This window comes from Gobius niger, assembly GCF_951799975.1.
Source record: "Gobius niger genome assembly, chromosome: 1".
Lineage (NCBI taxonomy): Eukaryota > Metazoa > Chordata > Actinopteri > Gobiiformes > Gobiidae > Gobius > Gobius niger.
Window position 1 is genome coordinate 49,237,819 of NC_136852.1, and position 20,225 is coordinate 49,258,043.

A 20,225-nucleotide genomic window follows, 5' to 3' on the forward strand; every position below is an offset into this window, starting at 1 on the left:
GTACACTTACCTTTAGCAAGAGGTTCTTCTCTGCCTCTGCTTCAAATAGAAAGCGTAGCAATGGTTCAAAGTAGTATACATTTGCATAAAGTACATATACAAAGCACAAAGCCAAGAACATTGCTATTATCTCTATCTTATATTTAAAATATGACATTGTTTTACAAGCAAGGGAAAGAAATTCAGGTCATGCAATGAATATTCAAATCAGTCAACTTTCTTGGACTGCGATTACACAACAATAAGCCAGACATCATCAACAGGGGGCGCACACAACACAGTAACAGACAACAACAAAGCGCAGGGTTCATTGAAAACAACATGGATTTGCTAGCGTACCATGAGCTGAAAGTGAAAAGACCCTTAAATGGCACCAGCTCAGTCACTCACTCTTTCTGCTTCAAAATGTAAAAACATCAACATTGAGATTTCTTTTTAAGCTTCAATTGTATGAATCTGTGTCCACTTCAAAGCACAGTATGTTACATTAAAGCTGCACTTTATTGCCCCCATCCTTTGCATTTGACCCATTTATGCTGCTGCAGATTAAACAGAGGGCGACTGCAGTGCAGCTCCTGAGGACCTTTTGTCAGATCTTGAGCCAAATTCATGGTCAGAACCTGTTGTGCATGTTTTAGGTTGATAGTGGGAACATGCAAACACAGAGAAAGGAATTGGACATGGCACCTTCTTGCGAACACGCTAACCGCTCTGCCTTGACAGACAGTCAGGCTTAAGGTCTCTTCTTCTTTTTCCCTGAACCGTCCCTTTTTCCTGGTTTCATCTCAGTTCCCAGCCTTAAATTGCTGTAGACAGTAACATCATCAGACATGGCCTTATCAAAGACGCTCGCACACATACATTACGGAGAGCAGCACGCAAACATGGAGGCAGAGCTAAATGATTGGATAGGTATGGAAATCTACTTGAGGGAAGGTCAAAGTGATTAAGCTGACATTACTGACGGGCTTGGTCTTCCTCACCGGAGCTGTCTTTGCATCCATTTGTCATCCTACCGCAGGAGCGACTGCTTTGAAGTCGCTACCACTAATGCTACACACTGAGGTTAAACAGCTTAATGTTGACGACTGTTCACTCCACTCCTCCGCTCCTCCCATATCTCAGTTTGTTCGAATGGCTCAAACTCAAAACCTTAATCTTGTTTTGATTAGGTCTGAGGAGTTGATAATTATTTAGTTGTAAGACCTAGATTATTATTTTAGTGAGTGGTTTGGGTGATATTTCTTCTGATTTCAAGAGCAAAAAAATGCTAATTTTGAGTGCAGCTTTCACACTCCACTGACAGATAATTTTGCTTGAAATCAGAAAAGATGTCTTAAAAAGTGAAACCAATTAAATAACCATCTTATTGAACTATCTGATGTCGGCTGAAGACTTGATTCACCATCATTTCTTCATAAAGGTGGTATAAAAAGAATGACTGAAGCAATTTAGAGTTGTTATTTTTCTTGTGAAAGGCAGCATTTTAAATTTCTCAATTTTGTCCTTGATTTGAAAAAGCAACTTTTATCTTATCCTATATATTATTGACTCATGGCAAAATAAAAAAAAACAATGAGATCTTGTGTTTCTAAACACAGACTATAGCGCAACTTTTTGCACCCAATAGGAGCGCACTTTGATATTCTGCAGCTCCTAGGCCTGGCACTTTAAGTAGGCAGGATCGACTCCTATGGCCAATGGCGATATTATGTAAAACAGCTTTTTTCCTCCAATCAGAGTCCGCAGCCGGGAAGGGAGGGGGCGCTGTGAGTGTGGGCTTTTGTTTGGGTCACGTTAACGCAATTACGGCCGAGCGAGTGCCGACCTGCGCCACAGCAGGACCAGCTGTACACGGGACACGGACAGTGTTTAACTCCAGTACTTAGTTTGACCGATACAGCTTATAAAAGCCTGTGATGCTAAAGCAAACAAGGCAGTGTGATGTAAACGAGGAAAAGAATGTGAAGCTGCTCTCTATGCTGCTTGTAATAAACCACGTCTTAGTTGGTCTATTTCTATACAGTTTATATAGCCAAAGCTTCGCCCTCTCGCCAGTGGCGCAGTCAAAAAACGCAACGGCAAGATGACGCCTGTCTAATGATGCCGTAGGAGCAGGGCTGTCCTTGTGCCAGGCACAAGATCGGTCCCTAAAACTGACATTTTATCTTTTAGTTTAGCTGGGACTGCACATAAACTTTATAAAGAGCTGTCCAGATCATTAAAGTTTGTATCAAAACTAACACAAAACTCTTCTTTTCTGCACCCTTTTTGTTTATATACTTGTACCAGTAGTACTATTAGTACTATTTTAACTCTTTCTGTAGTACTAAACATTACCCAGCACGACCTACAGGAAGCAGACTTTTGCTTGGACCAACTCTTTGACTTCTGATCTGATGTATGCTGTAATGCTATAATCACTTGTAGCTTGCACAAGAACTATAGTATATAAAAAAAAATCAAGCGACGACACAGCCTTTACAAAGCATTTCTGTAGACATAAAAAGCATTTCTGTAGACATAAAAAGTGCCACATCTCCACAAGAGGTCATGTTCTAAACGTCTCGAAGCGTTCAATCATTATGGCAAAACAGCACCGCATCACAGAGGGGCCCATTCATGTCACAACGCGATTATTCCGAGCCGTGCCACATTACCAATATCAGCAAACAAATATGAGAAAGCATGAATGAAACCGAGAGACACAGACCAATTTTCACAGCCAATTTGACATCGCAAGCTTGTGGTAGGCCTCGTATGTGTGTGTGTGTGTGTGTGGGTGCGCGGAAACTGGCAACGGCGCGGCGCTGGCAGGGAGAAGGCAGCCAAGCTCACAGGCTGAAGCAAAGCAATTTCACTGTTTGGCAATACTGTGTGGATTAGAGCTGACACCCGAGCAACTGAGTCATGCTAAATGTAGTACAATCACTGGCTTTTGTTCCTGATCTAAAAAGGCCCAGACGCTACAACAGCTACGGCAACGCGCGGAAACACGGCGACAAATAAAGAGCGCGATTTCGCCGTATGAGCCCAGCATTGCGACATCTAGAACAACACAACAGAGAGATTGGACTTAGTCGGGAGGGGGGGGGGAGGCTTAAAGTTTGGCAAAGGAGTCTTTGAAAAAGTGCAAATGGGCCGACGCTACTTCTGTAAGACGGCCGAGTATTGTTTCTGAACTTTTGGAAGGCAACTTTAAAAAGAGACCAGACATGTACGGTCGGTCTGTTTAAGCAGGAATCAAAGAATAGTAAAAGAAATGGGGTTTGTTAAAGAGATGCATGGTGGCAGAGTCGTTAGTACTTTGCATCCAGAAAGAGGATTTGCTCTCTCTGAGTACTCCAGTTTCCTATTGATCGAAATGGTGTGTAAAAGTTAAACCGTAGTAAGTGAGATGATTCAGGCTCCTCTGCAGTTCTAGTCTTTGTTTCAGTTGATTTATTCAAGTTTTTGACCTATAAGCCCTTGTTTACTGTACGTTACTCATGGTTTGGCCCCAATGTAGATGTGGATTAGTCCTGTATGTAGACGTGAAGCCAGTTTTTAAGGCTGTGTATTTGAGAACAGCTGGTTGTGTGCCACCACCAATGGTCAGGGGTTTCTCCTGCTTAAAGTGCGTATGACAGGTTTAATGCTTTTTAAAATATGACTCATGTATAATATCAGTTGCATAATTATATTTGTATTTGATTTTTTTAAGCTACAGACAGGAAGTGACATCAATGAAGGAAAGGTTCCACAGTAATTTGACTCATTTATCATTGACTTAAAGGGACTACAAGGGGTTTAAAAGTGTTGTTAAAAAGTAAGTATTTTCCTCCCCCTACATGTTCCAGCAATGTCCTGAGGTGGCAGTAGTGAGTATAAAATGACCAACAAGCATCTAGCCCCTTTAACATGGGCGGCACGGCAACAATTTTAAATTGTTTACCTTCTTCTATGTCACTTCCTGTTGGTGTCCATTAAGGAAGTGAAATTATAAACGTCACAAAAAATGGCAAAACTAAATAAAGCTGTGTACAATGTTTACCTGAATCTTAAAAATAGTTGTGTTACCTATGTTTTAGCAAAAATTGTGTCTAATGTGTCATATGCACTTTAAGTTGGTGGGATAAGCTCCGGTCAATGACCTCTGGCACATGAAAAAAACAACACCTCAACAAAGATGTCCACAGAAAACTATATATAGGTTTATGAGACATCCATTTTTATTGAAAGAAAAGCTACTTAGTTTAAAGCAACTATACTTTTCAAGCACATATCGCCCAAATTCCCCAGGGTACACCTTAAAAGTAGCCAGCTTTGATACTATCTTTGTAAATCCCTTTTGTACAGTCTTAAAGGGCAAGTTGAGGTAATAAAAAAAAAAAAAAAAAGACGTGTGATAAATGAACAGTGTGTAATTTTCAGCTGACAATATTAGCCTAATTCAACCACCTCTCTCCTCCCACTCCCCCTCTCTCTCTTTCTCTCTGGCAGGTACACTGGCCCTGAGTTGTTGTTTTTTTTTGGGAGGGGTGGAGTGAGGGGGGGGGGGGGGGGCTGGCAGGACACACCGTGACCCGTCCTTTCGCAGCTCGCCCACGGAAATGCCATCTGGCCCGAGTGAATGATTACCACGGCAGCGAGCGGGCGACCTGAACCCAGCGTGAGCCAAGGTCAGTCTCTCTCTCCCTCTCCACGCCGCGCGCTCTTTCTGCCCTCCGCCAAACCGGGCCGTCCCGAGGAGAGGTGACTAATTCATCCTGTAAGCGCGCACAAAAACTACACACGAGTGGCGATAAAGAGGAGACGCAGCCGTGGATGGAGGGAAGCGCTCAAACATTTGTATATAGAAAGAAAAACAGGTAGCTCGATCGAAGGTGAAGCGGGGGAAAAGTTCTTATTTTTAAACTTCTGCAATAACATCAACAAAGTAAAAACTATACAGACTGAGATTAAACATGACAGAGCCAATACTGTACATCTGTTATCTATTGCAGGAGTAAACAGGTTTCAAACAGGATTCAAGAATACGATTATACAGAAACATTTTGCTTGATAGACTCAACCCGGACTAAACTGGGGCTAAACCTTGACCTATATGAAAAGACTTGTGTTTTATTCCACCTGTTCATTGCTCACGCCATATACTAAGGCATACTGTACCGGATGTAAGACAGTGTGTACCATCTGAAAGACAATTCTTTTTGACGGTCCATTAACATCTCGTAGAAACAGCCTCCCAACACAGCAGCACTATCAACTCCCTTCTCGATCTTCCACACGCGATAAAATAAAGTATTCCCTCTCTTCTGATCCAACAGTCTTCATCTCGCAAGTGCCAGGCGTTGGAACATATTAGTGTCACACGTCAAATAATCGTTACCCCCATGCAGCCTGCCGTGCTCTTTATGATTGAAAATGATCGCAAAGAGGAGTGTCAAGAAGTGCTCTCTGCTTAACAAGACAGCCAGCGGGGGAAGAAGGAACTGGTCTGGAGAAAGTATGAAGCTCTATCAATTGTTTCCAGGAGGGCGGCGTGATATACTGCTAAATTATTGTTAGTCCGGTATGAGGTCACATGCAATCCATATGGCAGGACGCAACGGTATCTCGCAAAATGATTGAGGTTTTCCATTCACTTCAACTTGTAACTAGAAAATGTGCCAAAGTCTTATTTTGAGTAACTTTGATGAAAAATCAATGGAGAATGTCGCAAGAGTTTTTAAAGGCCCTGTACCTGATGTTTTTCAAGCGACAAAAACGAGACGTAAATTAGGATAAAAACGGGGGGGGAAAAAGCAACAAAAAAACGGAACAAAAATGTAGCAAAAAAGCAACAAAATCGGAACAAAAACAGCACGAAAATACAATGAAAAAGTGAGGACAACACAAGGAAAAATGTTCTGTGAGTTTTGCAGGTCTTAGCTTTCAAATGAGGCGCTACACTGGCCTGTAGTGAGCTCCAGTCGAGAAGCTTTTAGATTTGGGTAAAGCCGAATTGGATAAAAATGCACTCGGTCACTCGGCGGGGGTTAAGATGTTAAGCACATTATGGACATTTGTGAGAAAAGACACATTTAATCAAACACTGACAGGCAAACTGTACCTGTGATCCTGAAACTCCAGATCCAGTCTTTAATCTCTCAGATGGGGTCAGGAGCCAGCATTCTGTATCAGTTGTAGTTATATTTTTTATTAAAGATCTCCAAAATAGAAAGTTAGCAAAAGCTTAATCTGCAGCTTTTATAAAGGTGCCCATGATCTCGCTATGTTCACTGCACCACAAAGTATGTAGATTAGCAACAGGCATTTGCCATCTATTTAAAAACGCTACAGGATCCAGGAACATAGCGGAGCAGTGCAACTAGTGGCGTCTTTACATAATTAACAGGGAATAAAGAATATGAATCTTTCAAGGTTTTTGTGTCATCGGATATCCACAATGTAATGACAAAGCCAAGAGAAGGAGAAAAGACTTCTGTGGACTTTGGGGTCACCATGCAGTCGCTATATCCTCACGTGGCTGCATTTGTAAAGAATAAAAGCTTAAAGCATCAATCGCTCTAAAACAAAAACCAAAAAAACAGCCACGTCTTGTTATTCGTAAAAAAAAAATCAGCGCAAACTCATCACTGCTACTTTTTTGGCATATATAAGAGTTAAGAAGGCGCACTTTCGGGGAGACAAGATTGAAAAGGCAACAGAGCATGAACCTGCCAATGAAGTTTAAAGTGGGCTGATGATATAACAAGATGAGAGATAGTTTTTTTTCCTTTGCTGTTTTTTTTTCTTTGTTTTTATATAAGGCGCTTTTGGTGTTTTGTTCATAACCTGCCTTGTTACGCACAGTCACGGCGATACCAAAGCCTGCCTTTTCCAGTATAGTGCAAGCATGTACGTGGCAACTAAGCAATAACAATGTCTAACATCTACTTTACTGGTGTTTTTATTGCACATGTTCCTCCACATTGCCTTTTCTGTTCAATAAAGTCATGCCTTTTATAGATTTGCATTCAGGAGCCACTGGCAGCCCCCATGTCAGAAAATATTAATCAAGTTATGTGATATTTTACATGTGCATAAAGGTCATTCAAGGGAAAGGAATAATGAGTTATAGCCTATATTAAAACCCTATGTTTGATTTCCCTACAGTGGAGTAGGACGTGCGTTATGGTGGCCACCGACTATAGCCGCTAACCATTTTTATTATAAGCCACTTACATCACCACCCCTGACACTGGATAATGGCTTGGGCATCATCCTTGAGGGGCAGTTCAGGTTTAGCTCACTGCTCCGCAAAGGAAAACCTTGAAAGCGCACATCATATCCTAAGCAGGAGGAGAGGGGGGGGGAGAAATACTACTACGCTTTCATGACCACATACAGCACAACAAAAGCGGTATATGGTGCGTGGAATGGATGGATCCCGGAGAAGGAAGCGAGGGGGGTCCAGCCAGCTTTTGCGAACACTGACTCCCGCGAACCACAGCGCGAGAGACACAAGCGCCACCAGAGATCTGATTTCAGCCCCTCGCCATGGCTTTTCCTGCGCGCACGGGACCTGGTCTGCCCATGCTCCTGTCATTTCTTATGTTACAGAGCATCAATCACGCGCCAGAGACGGTGCCCTTGCGCCAGCCCAGCCTGATTTACAAACATTAGCGGGGAATACAATTACACACGGAGCCCCCCCCCTCCTCCTCCTCCCCTCTCTCTCTCTTCCTTTCCCTTTCCCTTTGGCCGGCCGTGCAGCAGCAGCCCTTATGCGGCTTGAGAGGATGGAGCAGAGGCGGAGGAGGGGGACTGAGGTGGTGGTAGCGGTGGACACTGGATAAGAGCAGCGTTTAGCCTTTTTTTTTTTGTATTAATACTCGCTGGTACCGGCGAGCACAAGGCGTTTACACTGTAAACCTGTCAGCGTTTGTGTGGTTTATAAAGGCAACTTTGAGCCCCGGCAGTGGTTAAGCTGACTTGACATTTAAGAAGCTAATGTGTGAGGGCAGCCATACATACAACAACAACAAAATAGCTCACCTGCCGTCGCCTCCACTCCGTTCACTTAAGAGCGGACATTATGCGCGTCCGTGACACCAGTTCACGCAGCCCCGGCGATCAAATGCTCACACAAAAAAGCAGCGCGTAACCGTGTGTCAATAGTCCCGTGTACCGCTTGAAAACACGGCGATGTTTCAATGACTCCCTCAACACAAGCACTGGCGCACACGCTACATAAACTTTCCTGCTCGTAAATCAAAACTTCTTGTAAAAAAAAAAAAAAATACTGCCTTTTTACGCACGAGGGGGAGATATCGTCAACACGGAAACCGCATGGAAAAACAAGACAGCTCGGCGGAAAAAAAAAAGTTGCTACGGCTTACGTCCACGAGCAGGGGCATTAAAAGTTTCCTCGGCGTGTAACAGCGGGAGCAAAGTGTTAAAAAAGCGAGGGGTAAAAGCGAGCAGTGCTGTCCGCGGTGCTGATGCCCAGACCGGCGCGGGGCTGTGCTGCTGCTGCCTCTGCCTCTGCCTCTGCTGCTGCTGCCTCTGCTGCTGCTGCCGCCGCTACTGCTGCTGCTCTACGGTCGCTCCGCCGCTGATCAATGAGTGAACTGAACAAAGCCAGAACAGGGATCAATTTCTAATAACTATCAATGCAAACACCGCTACCCGCGGCTCCGAAACGCGGCGAAAACAGCCCAACGCGCAAGCCCGGCGCGTCGAGCACACGTACCGCCCGGGAAACACAGCGAAAACGGAGAGAATGGCACTAACCTGGAGCCGCCGTAGATCAAATTTCTTCCAATATTGAAACATCGATCCTACATCGGCGGCCATCTTGGGGGATATTGAGGAGATTTTTTTTTTTTTTTCAGCGGCTGCAATAAATATGTGGGCTGGATTCCTCCTTGTTTAACCCAGGTCCTACTTCAGAAAAAAGTAGCGACTTCTCCTCAACGCAAAGTCCACGATTGTGTTTGACAAGTCTGCCGGCATGTTTCCCCCCCAACCACGTAAGGACGAGCTAAAAAAAAAAAAAGGTAAAAGACGAGTAAAAAAAATAAAAAAAAGATAAAAAAAAATAAAAAAGAGGGGGGAAAGTGGCCAAAAGAAGCTGCACTAAAACAAGTAGTGGCGACACGAGCGACTGTATCCGCGCGCCGTGCGCCACATTAAGCTGGACAATTGTACTTGATTTTGCTTTGGCAAAGTTATCAATACTGACGTAAAGCGGAGCGTTGATCGATAGCGTCTGGGAAGAAAAAAAAGAGGGGGGGGGGGGAGGGGGGGAGGAGATGATGTGTAGATTAGCGGAGTTCAGGGAAATTAGCCAAGCCTCCTTCTTCAGCGTGGCTATTGTGAGGGGAAGGCACCAACATAACATGATGCCACGCAAACCGATACTTTCTATTACACGAATAAGGACGTGGCGTGACCCGATTTAAACCTGCACGTTATAGCAGGCGCATAGTTTCCATCTCAATAAACTACTTTATGTACGTGGAGCACATGTAAGGAAAGCACGTGTTTATTGGCGCATTTGCATTTTGGTTTCTGCCAAACTTTATCACTTTAACGATGCAAAATAGGCGACGAGATAAACATGAAGTATATGTAAACGTTTATTATATGATGGCATATGAAGAAAAAAAAATGCGATTTATTATGACGTTTCTTACAGGATTGTATTTAGGGTTGACGTTTGTATAGTCATTACTTGTTGAAATTGTATAGGCTACAAACAATGGGAAATCAAGCCTATACTTTCCACGCACTTGCATTAACAGTTGCTTTTGTGCACGAGCGGCCACTTTTGAGCCTCTCGTGTATTGATTTGCATCGATTTTAAGACAGACCGCAGATTCTCCGGCAGATGTTTCACTTGTCTATTCTAATAAGGAGTGAGCACTGCCTCGCACTTCGAGAGGGAAAAAAAAAAAATCTCATTCGTGTGGTCAGGATAGTCCCCCCCAACTCTAGCCGACCGGTGCGCCACCTCCTGGTTCCATGGGGTGTTACAGGCCAGTTCTCTGATTTATTGAAAGAGGTTTGAGTTGGAAAGTTACCTCTATTATTTTTAAGTCGCTTGTTGTTGGGATCAGTAGCTGTTAGATCTAAATCACTAATAGGCTCATTGTAGTCTAATTGAAGGGATTTAACTAATGAACACATGGGATTATGTAAGAAACAAGAAAGGAGAAAGAAAGAACTCAAAATCATTTTTGTTTTGTTTTAAGGTCCATTTTGTCCTCAAAATTCCCACGCTTTATTCTAGGGATGGGCGGATCGATATCAAATGGCTACTTTTTGAAGTATCGATACTGGGTGAAAAAGTATCGATTCTAATTTGCATATGTAAAAAGAAGGCGCAGCAGCAATTATAAACACAAAAGGAGGATTTATTTCTTTGTTCTGTGCCACAACAGTCCACAGCAGCAGGGGATTGAACTGAGCCGGCCATTCAGATTTAGGTTCTGTTTGTCATTTAAGTTTTGATTTTAAACTTTTTTTATTAATCTAATTCCACATGAACATTGTTTAATTAACCATTTAAAGTAAGATCATTTCATTTATCAATTAATTATATAAAATAACAAGTTTATTGATTGAAGTACAATCACCCATATTATTTTACCAGCATTGGTTTAAAAAAATGTGGCATCGCCCATCACTGCTTCATTCTTGGCATTTTCCCAGTGAGCTTCATGAGGCAGTTTCCTGAAATGTTTTTTAACAGTCTCTGAGAATCTACTACATAAATAGTCTTGACTTTACTGCAGTTTTCTGTCTCAGAGTGTTAACACCTGCTTGTCGTTTCCTTACCATTGTTGGTGTGTCCTGTCTTTACCATTGTTGGTATTCATTCTCCTTACCATTGTGGGTATTGTTCCTTCCCTACCATTGTTGGTGTGTCCTGTCTTTACCATTGTTGGTATAAAATGTTGTTAGAATGTAATAATTATTTGTTACTTGTGGTAACGGCCGCATGATCAAACTTACAGTGAAGCTCAATATGTCAATTACTAATTGGGGGTGGGATTAAATAAATGATCTTCTTCCCACTCCCTTTTACGCCAAATTGATCATCTTATTTACATGTTGGGTTATTACCTTGTATTTGTGTGCCCCTGCCTAAAATAAGTGAATAAAGGAAATGAATTAATGAAACAGAAGAAAAACCAATACATAAAAAAGCATTTCCAAACTTTTGCCAGTACTGTAGCCAGTATTTGCAGTAGTGACAGCAGTACTCTAGTAATAGCAGTAGCACTGTACGTAGAAAAAAAACACTGAAATATTAGTCAATGTAAGCTTGTTCTTCTTGCCATGCTAAAAGTGGTATAGATGAACGCTCTTGCTCAAGCTTATACTATTATACTATTAGGTTAATACAGTAGTAATGATAAACATAAGTAATAAATGTATGAATTACTCATGCACTCTTATTCCTGTGAGGTGAGAAATCACTGTGCCTATCAGTCACTCACCTCATTCATACTTAAGTAGGGAGGTGAAGTGTCTTGCTCAAGCACACAACGATAGTAAGCACCAGTCGAAGCTGGGATTTGAATCACTGACATTTGGATTTGTGGCTGAACGCTCTAAGCGTTGATCCGCCACCTTTCCCTTCATCATTTTGCAGAATCTTTCTTTTAGGTATATTCGACTGCACAGATTTCCTTCCTCAACCATTAATTTCATCAATATTTGCATTTAATCCACTTTGCACAGCCTCCCCATACTCTGCTGTTCTGCTTGATATGCCCTTATGAAAACCAGCCCAAGCTCGAAAAATAATACTCCTATGATTCATATTTTTAGTTCCTCGGGGGACAGTGACATATTCCTCTGCCATAAAAAAAAAAGCACCTGAGAGGAAAAAGGAAGGGGATTATTAAAAGTTTTGCTTATTGCATTTTATTTGTGGCTCTAGGGTGCGGCTCCAACGCGAGATTCAAATATGAGTGGAAAGACGGCGATGCATCAGAAAAGGCGGTGTTAGCGCGACAGCTATTGGCACGGTTTAAAGTTTATATAAGTCGTTAAGAAGAGTTTTGATAAATGACAGATTGGGCGCTTTTATGACTTCGATATTAAAACCTCACGCGCTCTTAGTCTCGAGAACCAAATATGACAACTCGAGATTACAAGTGATGGATTCCCAGCAAAGCAGAGCTAGATTTTTGCCATCAGGTCTGCAAAAGACAAATACATTGGGAGACAAAATGGCCGCAAATATCCAGAGTGTCGCTTTTTGGCAAACCCGTCAAAAGATGTAAATAATAATATGTGGACAAATGCCTTGAGGTAATTCATTTTTTGGACACACAATGATGCTTCACAATTGACGGTTTTCTTTCCTTCACACTCAGTCATGATAATCCGCACCATCCGACCACATTTACACAAAGGCAAGGAAGTGTCTCGCCCAAGGACACAACAACAGTCTGCAAATTTTGGAGCTGAGGTTTGATCCCGCCGTCCTGTACCGCTGTACCATCTGACCCACTGTCCTCAGGGAAAAGCACAGAAGGAGAGATCCACTCCCATGGACGGACAGGATGTAGAAAGACCCAGGACTGAGGGGAGTGGACAACAAGAACTCGACGTTCTTCCATGGTCTTGGCCCCGTCTGCAGAGGGACTCCCCTCAGTCCTGGGTCTTTCTATATCCTGTCCGTCCATGGGAGTGGATCTCTCCTTCTGTGGTTTTCCTTGAGATTTCTTTTGGCTCCCACTGGGTTTTTGAGTTTTTCCTCGCCGGGTCGGAGAGTCTCAGGACGGGGGACGGCCTGGGCTCCGTTAATCCACTGCTGACAACCTCTGTTTGGACATTATGTTTGCCTGGGCTTTACTTTTGCCTGGACATTGCATTTGTTACATTGTTTTAATGTTTGGTGCAGCCCTGTGAGGTGACTCCTGTTGTGATATTGGGCTGTACAAAATGATTGATTGATTGATTGATTGATTGATTGATTGATTGATTGATTGATTGATTGATTGATTGATTGATTGATTGATTGATTGATTGATTGATTGATTGATTGATTGATTGATTGATTGATTGATTGATTGATTGATTGATTGATTGAAACTGTCCAAATGGGATGAGGTTTGAACATCAACAAATTACTTCTGTGTAAATCATTTACTCCTGTATGGCTTAGTGTTTGCAGTATTTTAGAAAACAGCGGTCAAGTTTATTGTTATGTTTTGTATAATTTGGAAATAAAGAGCTTCTTCTCTTTCTCTTATAACCAAGCACATTTTCTCCAGTTTGGCTTTACCCATAAGCTCAAAACTTCTTGAAAAAGAAGTGTCAAAATCGCGATGAAAACAAGCACGAAAACACAACAAAAAGTGACAAAAAAGCCACAAATGAGCAACAAACACACGACTAAAGAGTAATGAAAAAGCCACAAAAAAGAAATAAAAAACACAAAAGAGCAGCTAAAAAACATGCCGGAAAAGCAACAATAACACAATTTTTAAAAAAGCAACAAAAAAGCGATGCAAACATGATAAAAAAGCTACAAAAAGGGACGAATAAGCAACAAAAACCTACAAAAACATGACCAAAAAGGGCTAAAAATGTGACAGAAATGGGGCAACAATGCGACGAAGTAGGTACAATCAGTTTCGTAGGTCTTTCAAATGAGGCGTGGCACTGGCCTAGAGGCTGTAGTTCTCCAGGCGAGAAGATTTTAGATTTGGGCAAAGCTGCGCTCGGTTAAAGGGACTATACAGAGTTGAGGTCGGGGAAACCAGAGAACCCGGAGGAAACCTGGCAGGCCCCTCTGAAACCGAAGTCTTGGTCAAGTTTATATTCAGGCTCAACTTTAATGCCCTATACCTGATTTATTTTACAACGAAAGAGTAAACCACTCAGTTCAAATGTTAGTCGTGGTCCAAACTCATTCCTAACTTTCCTCACATATTTGTTGCCTCTCAGTTCTTCACAGCGACAGGTTTATGTGCACATTTTACAACATACAGAGTCACTTTTACAGAAATGCTGTAAACTATAGCCTGCAAGTTCATGATATTGATTTAAAAAAAATACTAAAGATGCACAAATCTCACAAATGCCTGAGTTTACAAAAGGAGGACAAAACTAATTTAATTCCATTGCTGGAAAAAAAATCAGATATAGTGCCTTTAAGCCCTGTTTTACTTTTGGTTTATGATCTTTAAAAAGCTTGTGCTGTGGTCAATTAGTGTTTTAATCTCCATTTCATCACTGCACAAAGCTGTCCTGTTGTCAGTCGTGGCATTTCTGTAGATACATGGGTGTTACCGTGACGTTAGCCACAGTAATTATCTTTGTTTAATTGGGTGAAATGGCTTCAGCAGGTGATGTACTGAAGCCTATTTTATTCACTTTGACCCTGGGGATCAACTAAGCATCTTACAAATGATTTCAATATGTTCAGTGTGCAGACATTAACATCTTCTATACGAGCCTGATAGTCGCCAATTAGAGTCTTTACTTAAAAACGATTGTCAAACCTGGTGACAAAGTACGACTCGGAAATCGTATAGGCCTGTGTTGTTTGTGGCACTACACTGCAAAAAGTAATACATAAAATAAATGTTCTTGAAATAAACACATGTGTTGTGCATTTCAGTCACTCATTTCATGTTTTAAAAAAGAAACATGCACAACAATGTTATTTCAAGTAAATTATTACTATTTCTGGCTGGTTTCTAGCCTTTTTGCAGTGTAGTCTTTAAAGCAGTACTAAGTAACTCTTGCCCCTAGAGGCCATAAGCGCAACTGCAGGTGTCGTAGCAAGTTAGTCTTTTTTAAGTTATTAATTGTCTTGGAGAGTAAATACTACGCTGACAGGAAAGGCGAAAGGAGAGAGGGATATTGTATATCCAATTATACTGTACAATGGAAATATTTCACTCAAACTTACGTCACTCAAAAAGGTGTTAAAGGGGGGGTATTATGCAAAATCGACTTTTTCAAGCTTTACATCATGTTATTATGTCATTCCCTCATTAAAAACATGCCTGAAGTGTTGCCTTGGCACATTCACGTATTTTTGAGTAATCTGTAAAAACTCTGATGGCGGCCATTTTAGGGATAGGTTTGCCTGAGTCCTCCTAGGAACGCCCCCACCTCCTGGAGACGCCTCCGAGCTTTCGTCACCAGCCGAGTAACCAACCACTGCTCCTCAGCAGAACCCCCTCCCCACTGATGCCACAGACAGCGTGTGGAGGGGGCGTGTCGGAAATGGTCAGAGGTTCTTAAAGAGACAGAGGCCTATTTCAAGACATTCGCTACAGCCATTTTGAGAGAGCAATTTTATACAAGGCAGTTATTTTAATTTACTGCATTTACAGACCAACAGAAGGTTTCGTCATCATTGTAGTGTGATATAGACTGGTGCTATGTGATTGAAAAAAGCATAATACCCCGCTTTAATTCGGGTCTGACGTGCCGTCATGCACAAGCTTAAAATAGAAGCTGCAGTTACGCATAAGACCTGAGGTGGCAGTAGTGAGGATACAATGACTAACTTGCATCTAGCCCCTTTAAGTCATTATTTTCGTGACAACTAAACCAGTGTTGTCAAAGCAATATCGAGCTAAACTTAGGTACAATTTAGTGTAACCTAACAATTCTCATGTATCTGAATCCGTTGTTCTCAAACTTTTGACTCTAACTACCACTTCATAAAATATTTGACCTTCTAGATACCACTAGGCCTGGATCAAGTGCAAATGGACTTACGTGGCTCTAAAATAGACCTCCGTGAGACTCAATTATGTTTAATGCCGTCATTAATAAAGGAGTTGCACAGACTTAAGCTCATTTCACCCCGTCTCGTCCCCAAAAGCTCAGACAAAGCAGCCAGGAGTTTATAATAGCAGACATTTTCAGGGAACACAGTGTTCCAGTAACGCCGCAGAAATATGGAGCAGTGGAGCCCAGTGGGGACCCAGGTGGGACCGAACACCCACAAAATCGTCCGCCGAAGGTTGCCATTGTCTGTGGGGCCTTTGTGATGAATGGACGATACCACGGCCTCAAACAGTCTTTTACAGAAGCTCTTAACCCCGCATTTACAAACGGCTCTGTCCTCTTTCACCTTGTACGAGATGATGGCGAACTGTAAAAAGCCTCGCAATTTTACCAACTTAGTCGCAAAAGTGTTACCACCTATGGCTTTAAAATGGGTGGCATTACTCTCGCCTCAGAAATCTTTCAGATTTGATTCCCAGATCTGTAGATTAAAGGTGCTGCGTAGGGCTGAAACAACTAATCGATTAATCGACAACTAATCGATTACTAAAATAGTTGTCAACTATTTCAGTAATCGATTAATCGTTTTCTAGTGAACACAGACTAAAATAGAGCAAAAAAGACATGACAGTTATGTATTTTGGATGAAAACCAACTTTGTTTTTTTAAAGTGAGGCTCTGCAGTGTTTTGTACATTATAAATTTCATAAATATCTGTCTTTGTTTCGTCCAATCAGAAAGCAGAATTAGCACAAATAGCCTCCTACAAATGTTTACTTTAAGTTTACTCCATCAACATGTCCTCAAGCGGCGCCACTTTAGCTTTATGTGGTCAAAAAATTTAAAAAATACAATTTCCATGCACCTTTCACAGACAAGCGATTAATCGATTAATCGTAAAAATAATCGGTCGATTAATCGATTACCAAAATAATCGTTAGCTGCAGCCCTAGTGCTGCGGATGATTAAGGTGCTCTGGTTTCCTCTAGCAATGAAAAATACAGTCTGTACTAATATATACACTGTCAACATTAAAAAGTTGACACAAAAGAAAGGTCACACACTGTAAAATGTTGTCTTCAACGCCAAAGGATCCGGTGTTGCATTAATTTTATCTCAAAATGAATCTAAAATTGCAGATGGCCCAGATCACCACCAGTAAAAGTCCACGTACGACAGAAGAACCACTGAAATAACTCATGCCATAAATATACCCACGTACCACCAGTGGCACACGCACAGGATCCACTGCCCTAAATGCAGTCTCCACAGATGAGTGTGAAATGTTTTGTTTGCGAGCCTGGGATGGGCATTTTGAATGTTCCTCCAGAGGGATGGCATATCTGGGAGAAGACGCTGACTGCACATATCTGCCTGACATGGCACTTTGCTGGGCAGTGAGTAATGGCGGCTTACGCTCTGCTTATGTCTGTGGTTTGGATGGAGTCGGAAAACAACTTGCATGTGCACCGCAGGGATACAATAAAGGCTGCAGGCTAAATATTAAAGCAATAAGGAGACGGCGAAGTCGGACCTCGTCTCAGACACAGGTCGAGGTGTAATGATCGTGTTAATTGCTTAAAATCTGTGAAGCTGGTGTGTATTGTAGGACTACTTCTGTTTCCATGGGTTTCACCTCCAGGGGCTTTGTCAGCAACTCAAGTCAAAGCTAAATCCCATCACTGTTTATACTCATCTATAGGGAGAGGTTCACGTTGTATTGGTTCAACACAAAGTTATTCTCTTTGTTCTATTTATTATCTATTTTTCAGATAAACCCCTCCCTTAGTGCAAGTTCAGCCTGCCGAGGAATTAATGTTAGTTGCTGATAAAACCTCTTGATGTAATACAATGGAAATCTCCTGTACATTTTTGTTTTCTGAATAGGTTCATGTGACATCACAAGAGCCCATAGTTTAACCTCTTAATCCCCGTCTGAACCGAGCACATGTTCTCCAGTTTGGCTTTACCCAAATCTAAAAGCTTCTTGAAAAAAGCGTCAAAGCAGCGACGAAGATAAGGATGAAAAGAAAACGCAAAAGCCGCAAAAAAAGAGCCACAAAAAAGCAACTAAAATGTGCAGGAAAAGCAATAATAACACACTGAATAAGCGCCATAAACATGACGAAAACTTGACGAAAAAGGTGACAAAAACATTATAAAAATGTAGAAAGCAACAAAAAATAAAAGCGACAAAAAAAGAGACAAAAATGCATCAAAAACGTGACATAAACGCAAAAACATGAGTTTTGGTCTTTCAAATGAGGTGTCACTTTGGCCTATAGGCTGTAGTCTTCAGTCCAGATGCTTTAAGATTTGGGTAAAGCCAAACTAGAGCAAATGTGCTCAGTTCAGGTGGGGGGTAAGAGGTTAAAACTGAGCTGGAGGGCAACTGAAAGTGGTAACTATCAAAATGCAGATTTCTAGTCTTATTTTATTGCTACTAATCGGCCAGTTTACATGACTATACTATACATGACAACTATATGGTCTGATTATTTCCTCATAAAGGCGTCCAAAAGTGGTGACAATATTCGAAAACATGTGTGTGTTTTTTGACCAGTAGAAAAGACTTTCAGCCATAAAACATAGGTTTGTGAATCCAATCACAATCAAATAATGATCAGGGAAAACATTTGGACATCTGGAACCTGCCCTGTAACTAAAATAGACTTCGATAACATGAATCAGCTTAGAAGTACGTTTTTTGTACGGCATAAAATGTATCTAAATCAGGAGCATGAGCATAAACTACATTTTTTAATATACTTACAGATATTTCCCCAACTGAAACAAGTCAAATCCTCAGACTAAACCACATAAATAATTAATAAAGAGGATAAAATGTCGGTAACGTCTGAGCTATCACTGCACATTTCCATCTCTTAATCCCAATGAAGGAATAATACAAACTTGCATTTACTGTTCTTAACCCAAAAAGTAATTTTCCAAATGTGTTCCCTGAGGTGATTAGTCGAGCTTGTCAAACTTTAGTTAAATATTCATTAGAAAGTGTGATAATGTCTTACAACTTTAATTAGAGGAGTGGAAATTAGCACAAATTACATTACAATAATGAATACCTCTGTTTAAAAACGTATAATGCATAATTTCAAAAAGAATGTATTACTGGAAGATAGATAGTTCATAATAATGAAGTTGGTTGGCTATAGTGCAGTAATGTTATAGAGTCAGAGGGGAGGTGTGGATGGAAACGCAGTCATAGAAATGCTGTGGTAGAGGGCGCCACCTACTGGACAAAAGGATAATGACGAGATAAAATGAGGAGGTTGTAACTAATTTGCAACATGGTGGTATTTTGGGGGGAGTTGCAGTCCTGTGATAACATAATCATTGAACTAAAATACAAGTCTGCAGAAACAAAATATTCCTGCAGACTAACAGGAACTTTGTATTGATTTCAGTTTTGTAAGCAGTTTAATTTGCATGTCTACCTTATCAGTCCCCAGCAGATTATTCCAGTTATGGTTTCCTTGGAAAGCATTTTCCCTGACTCTGACTCTGCTTCTGTTTCTTGCAGTTATTTCAATGATTAATCCTCCATCAAGTAGTAAAAACCAAGGACATTTGAATGACAAAGCAAACCCATCACCTGAGAGTTAATATACAACTACGAATTGTAGCCAGCGTTTGTCTTGTCACTTTTATCATCATCGTTATGATTGTGAGGTTGACGGTCAGAGGAAAGTGAGTGAGTGAGTGAGTGAGTGAGTGAGTGAGTGAGTGAGTGAGTGAGTGAGTGAGTGAGTGAGTGAGTGAGTGAGTGAGTGAGTGAGTGAGTGAGTGAGTGAGTGAGTGAGTGAGTGAGTGAGTGAGTGAGTGAGTGAGTGAGTGAGTGAGTGAGCCGGAACATGACATTTCTTCTTTTTTAGACTAATGTCTTTGGTGCATTGTCCTTGATCAAATAAAATAACATTTCTTGAGTAGCAATTAAATGAGTGACATCTCACCTGTCTAGTTAAAGCGTTAGATCTTAAAACATGCACAACATCCAAGAGAAAAACATCCCGGTCAAAGGTCTGGAGAAGAGTCCATATAAACACCGCCCAGTGTCACCTTTTGATTGTCCGAACATCATGAGTCAGATGCTATTCATTTCAATGGATTACCTTTTTACGATTGATTTCAGTTCTTTTAGATACTGGCAAAAGGTTGAGCCGTTTCACAGCAAGGTTTCTGTCATGGTTTGACGGTGGGATGTGGCAAATAAAACCCAAAACGCAGGACTGCAACAAAAACAGGTTGTAAGAAAACATACAAAAACAGGGGGAAAAAAGCAAATCATTACATTTTCACACCTGTCGCAGCTCTGCATCTCTACATCTCTACATCAGATTAGATATTTTACTGTGTCCAAAGTGTGTATTTATTATAAACCATATATCATTTTAATCCCTTTATATATTGGGGATTTGTTTAAAGTTTTTGCTCCAAACAAAACCCCCTTTTTAGTCCTCGCCCAT

General features: G+C 41.3%; 1 protein-coding gene across 3 annotated transcripts in view; it reads right to left on the reverse strand.

Moving 5' to 3' along the window:
* cux2b (cut-like homeobox 2b) overlaps nt 1-9,196 on the reverse strand; it is a 199,858-nt gene extending 190,662 nt beyond the window's left edge. The window contains exon 1 of one of the 3 annotated variants that reach the window (XM_079566853.1): nt 8,761-9,196. In XM_079566853.1, coding sequence (XP_079422979.1) covers nt 8,761-8,823 — 63 coding nt within the window. In that variant the 5' untranslated portion in view covers nt 8,824-9,196. Of the gene's footprint in view, nt 1-8,022; nt 8,128-8,760 lie in introns of those variants that run through there. The other 2 variants (XM_079566854.1, XM_079566855.1) reach the window with 2 other exon arrangements.
* Nucleotides 9,197-20,225: the final 11,029 nt, after the last annotated feature.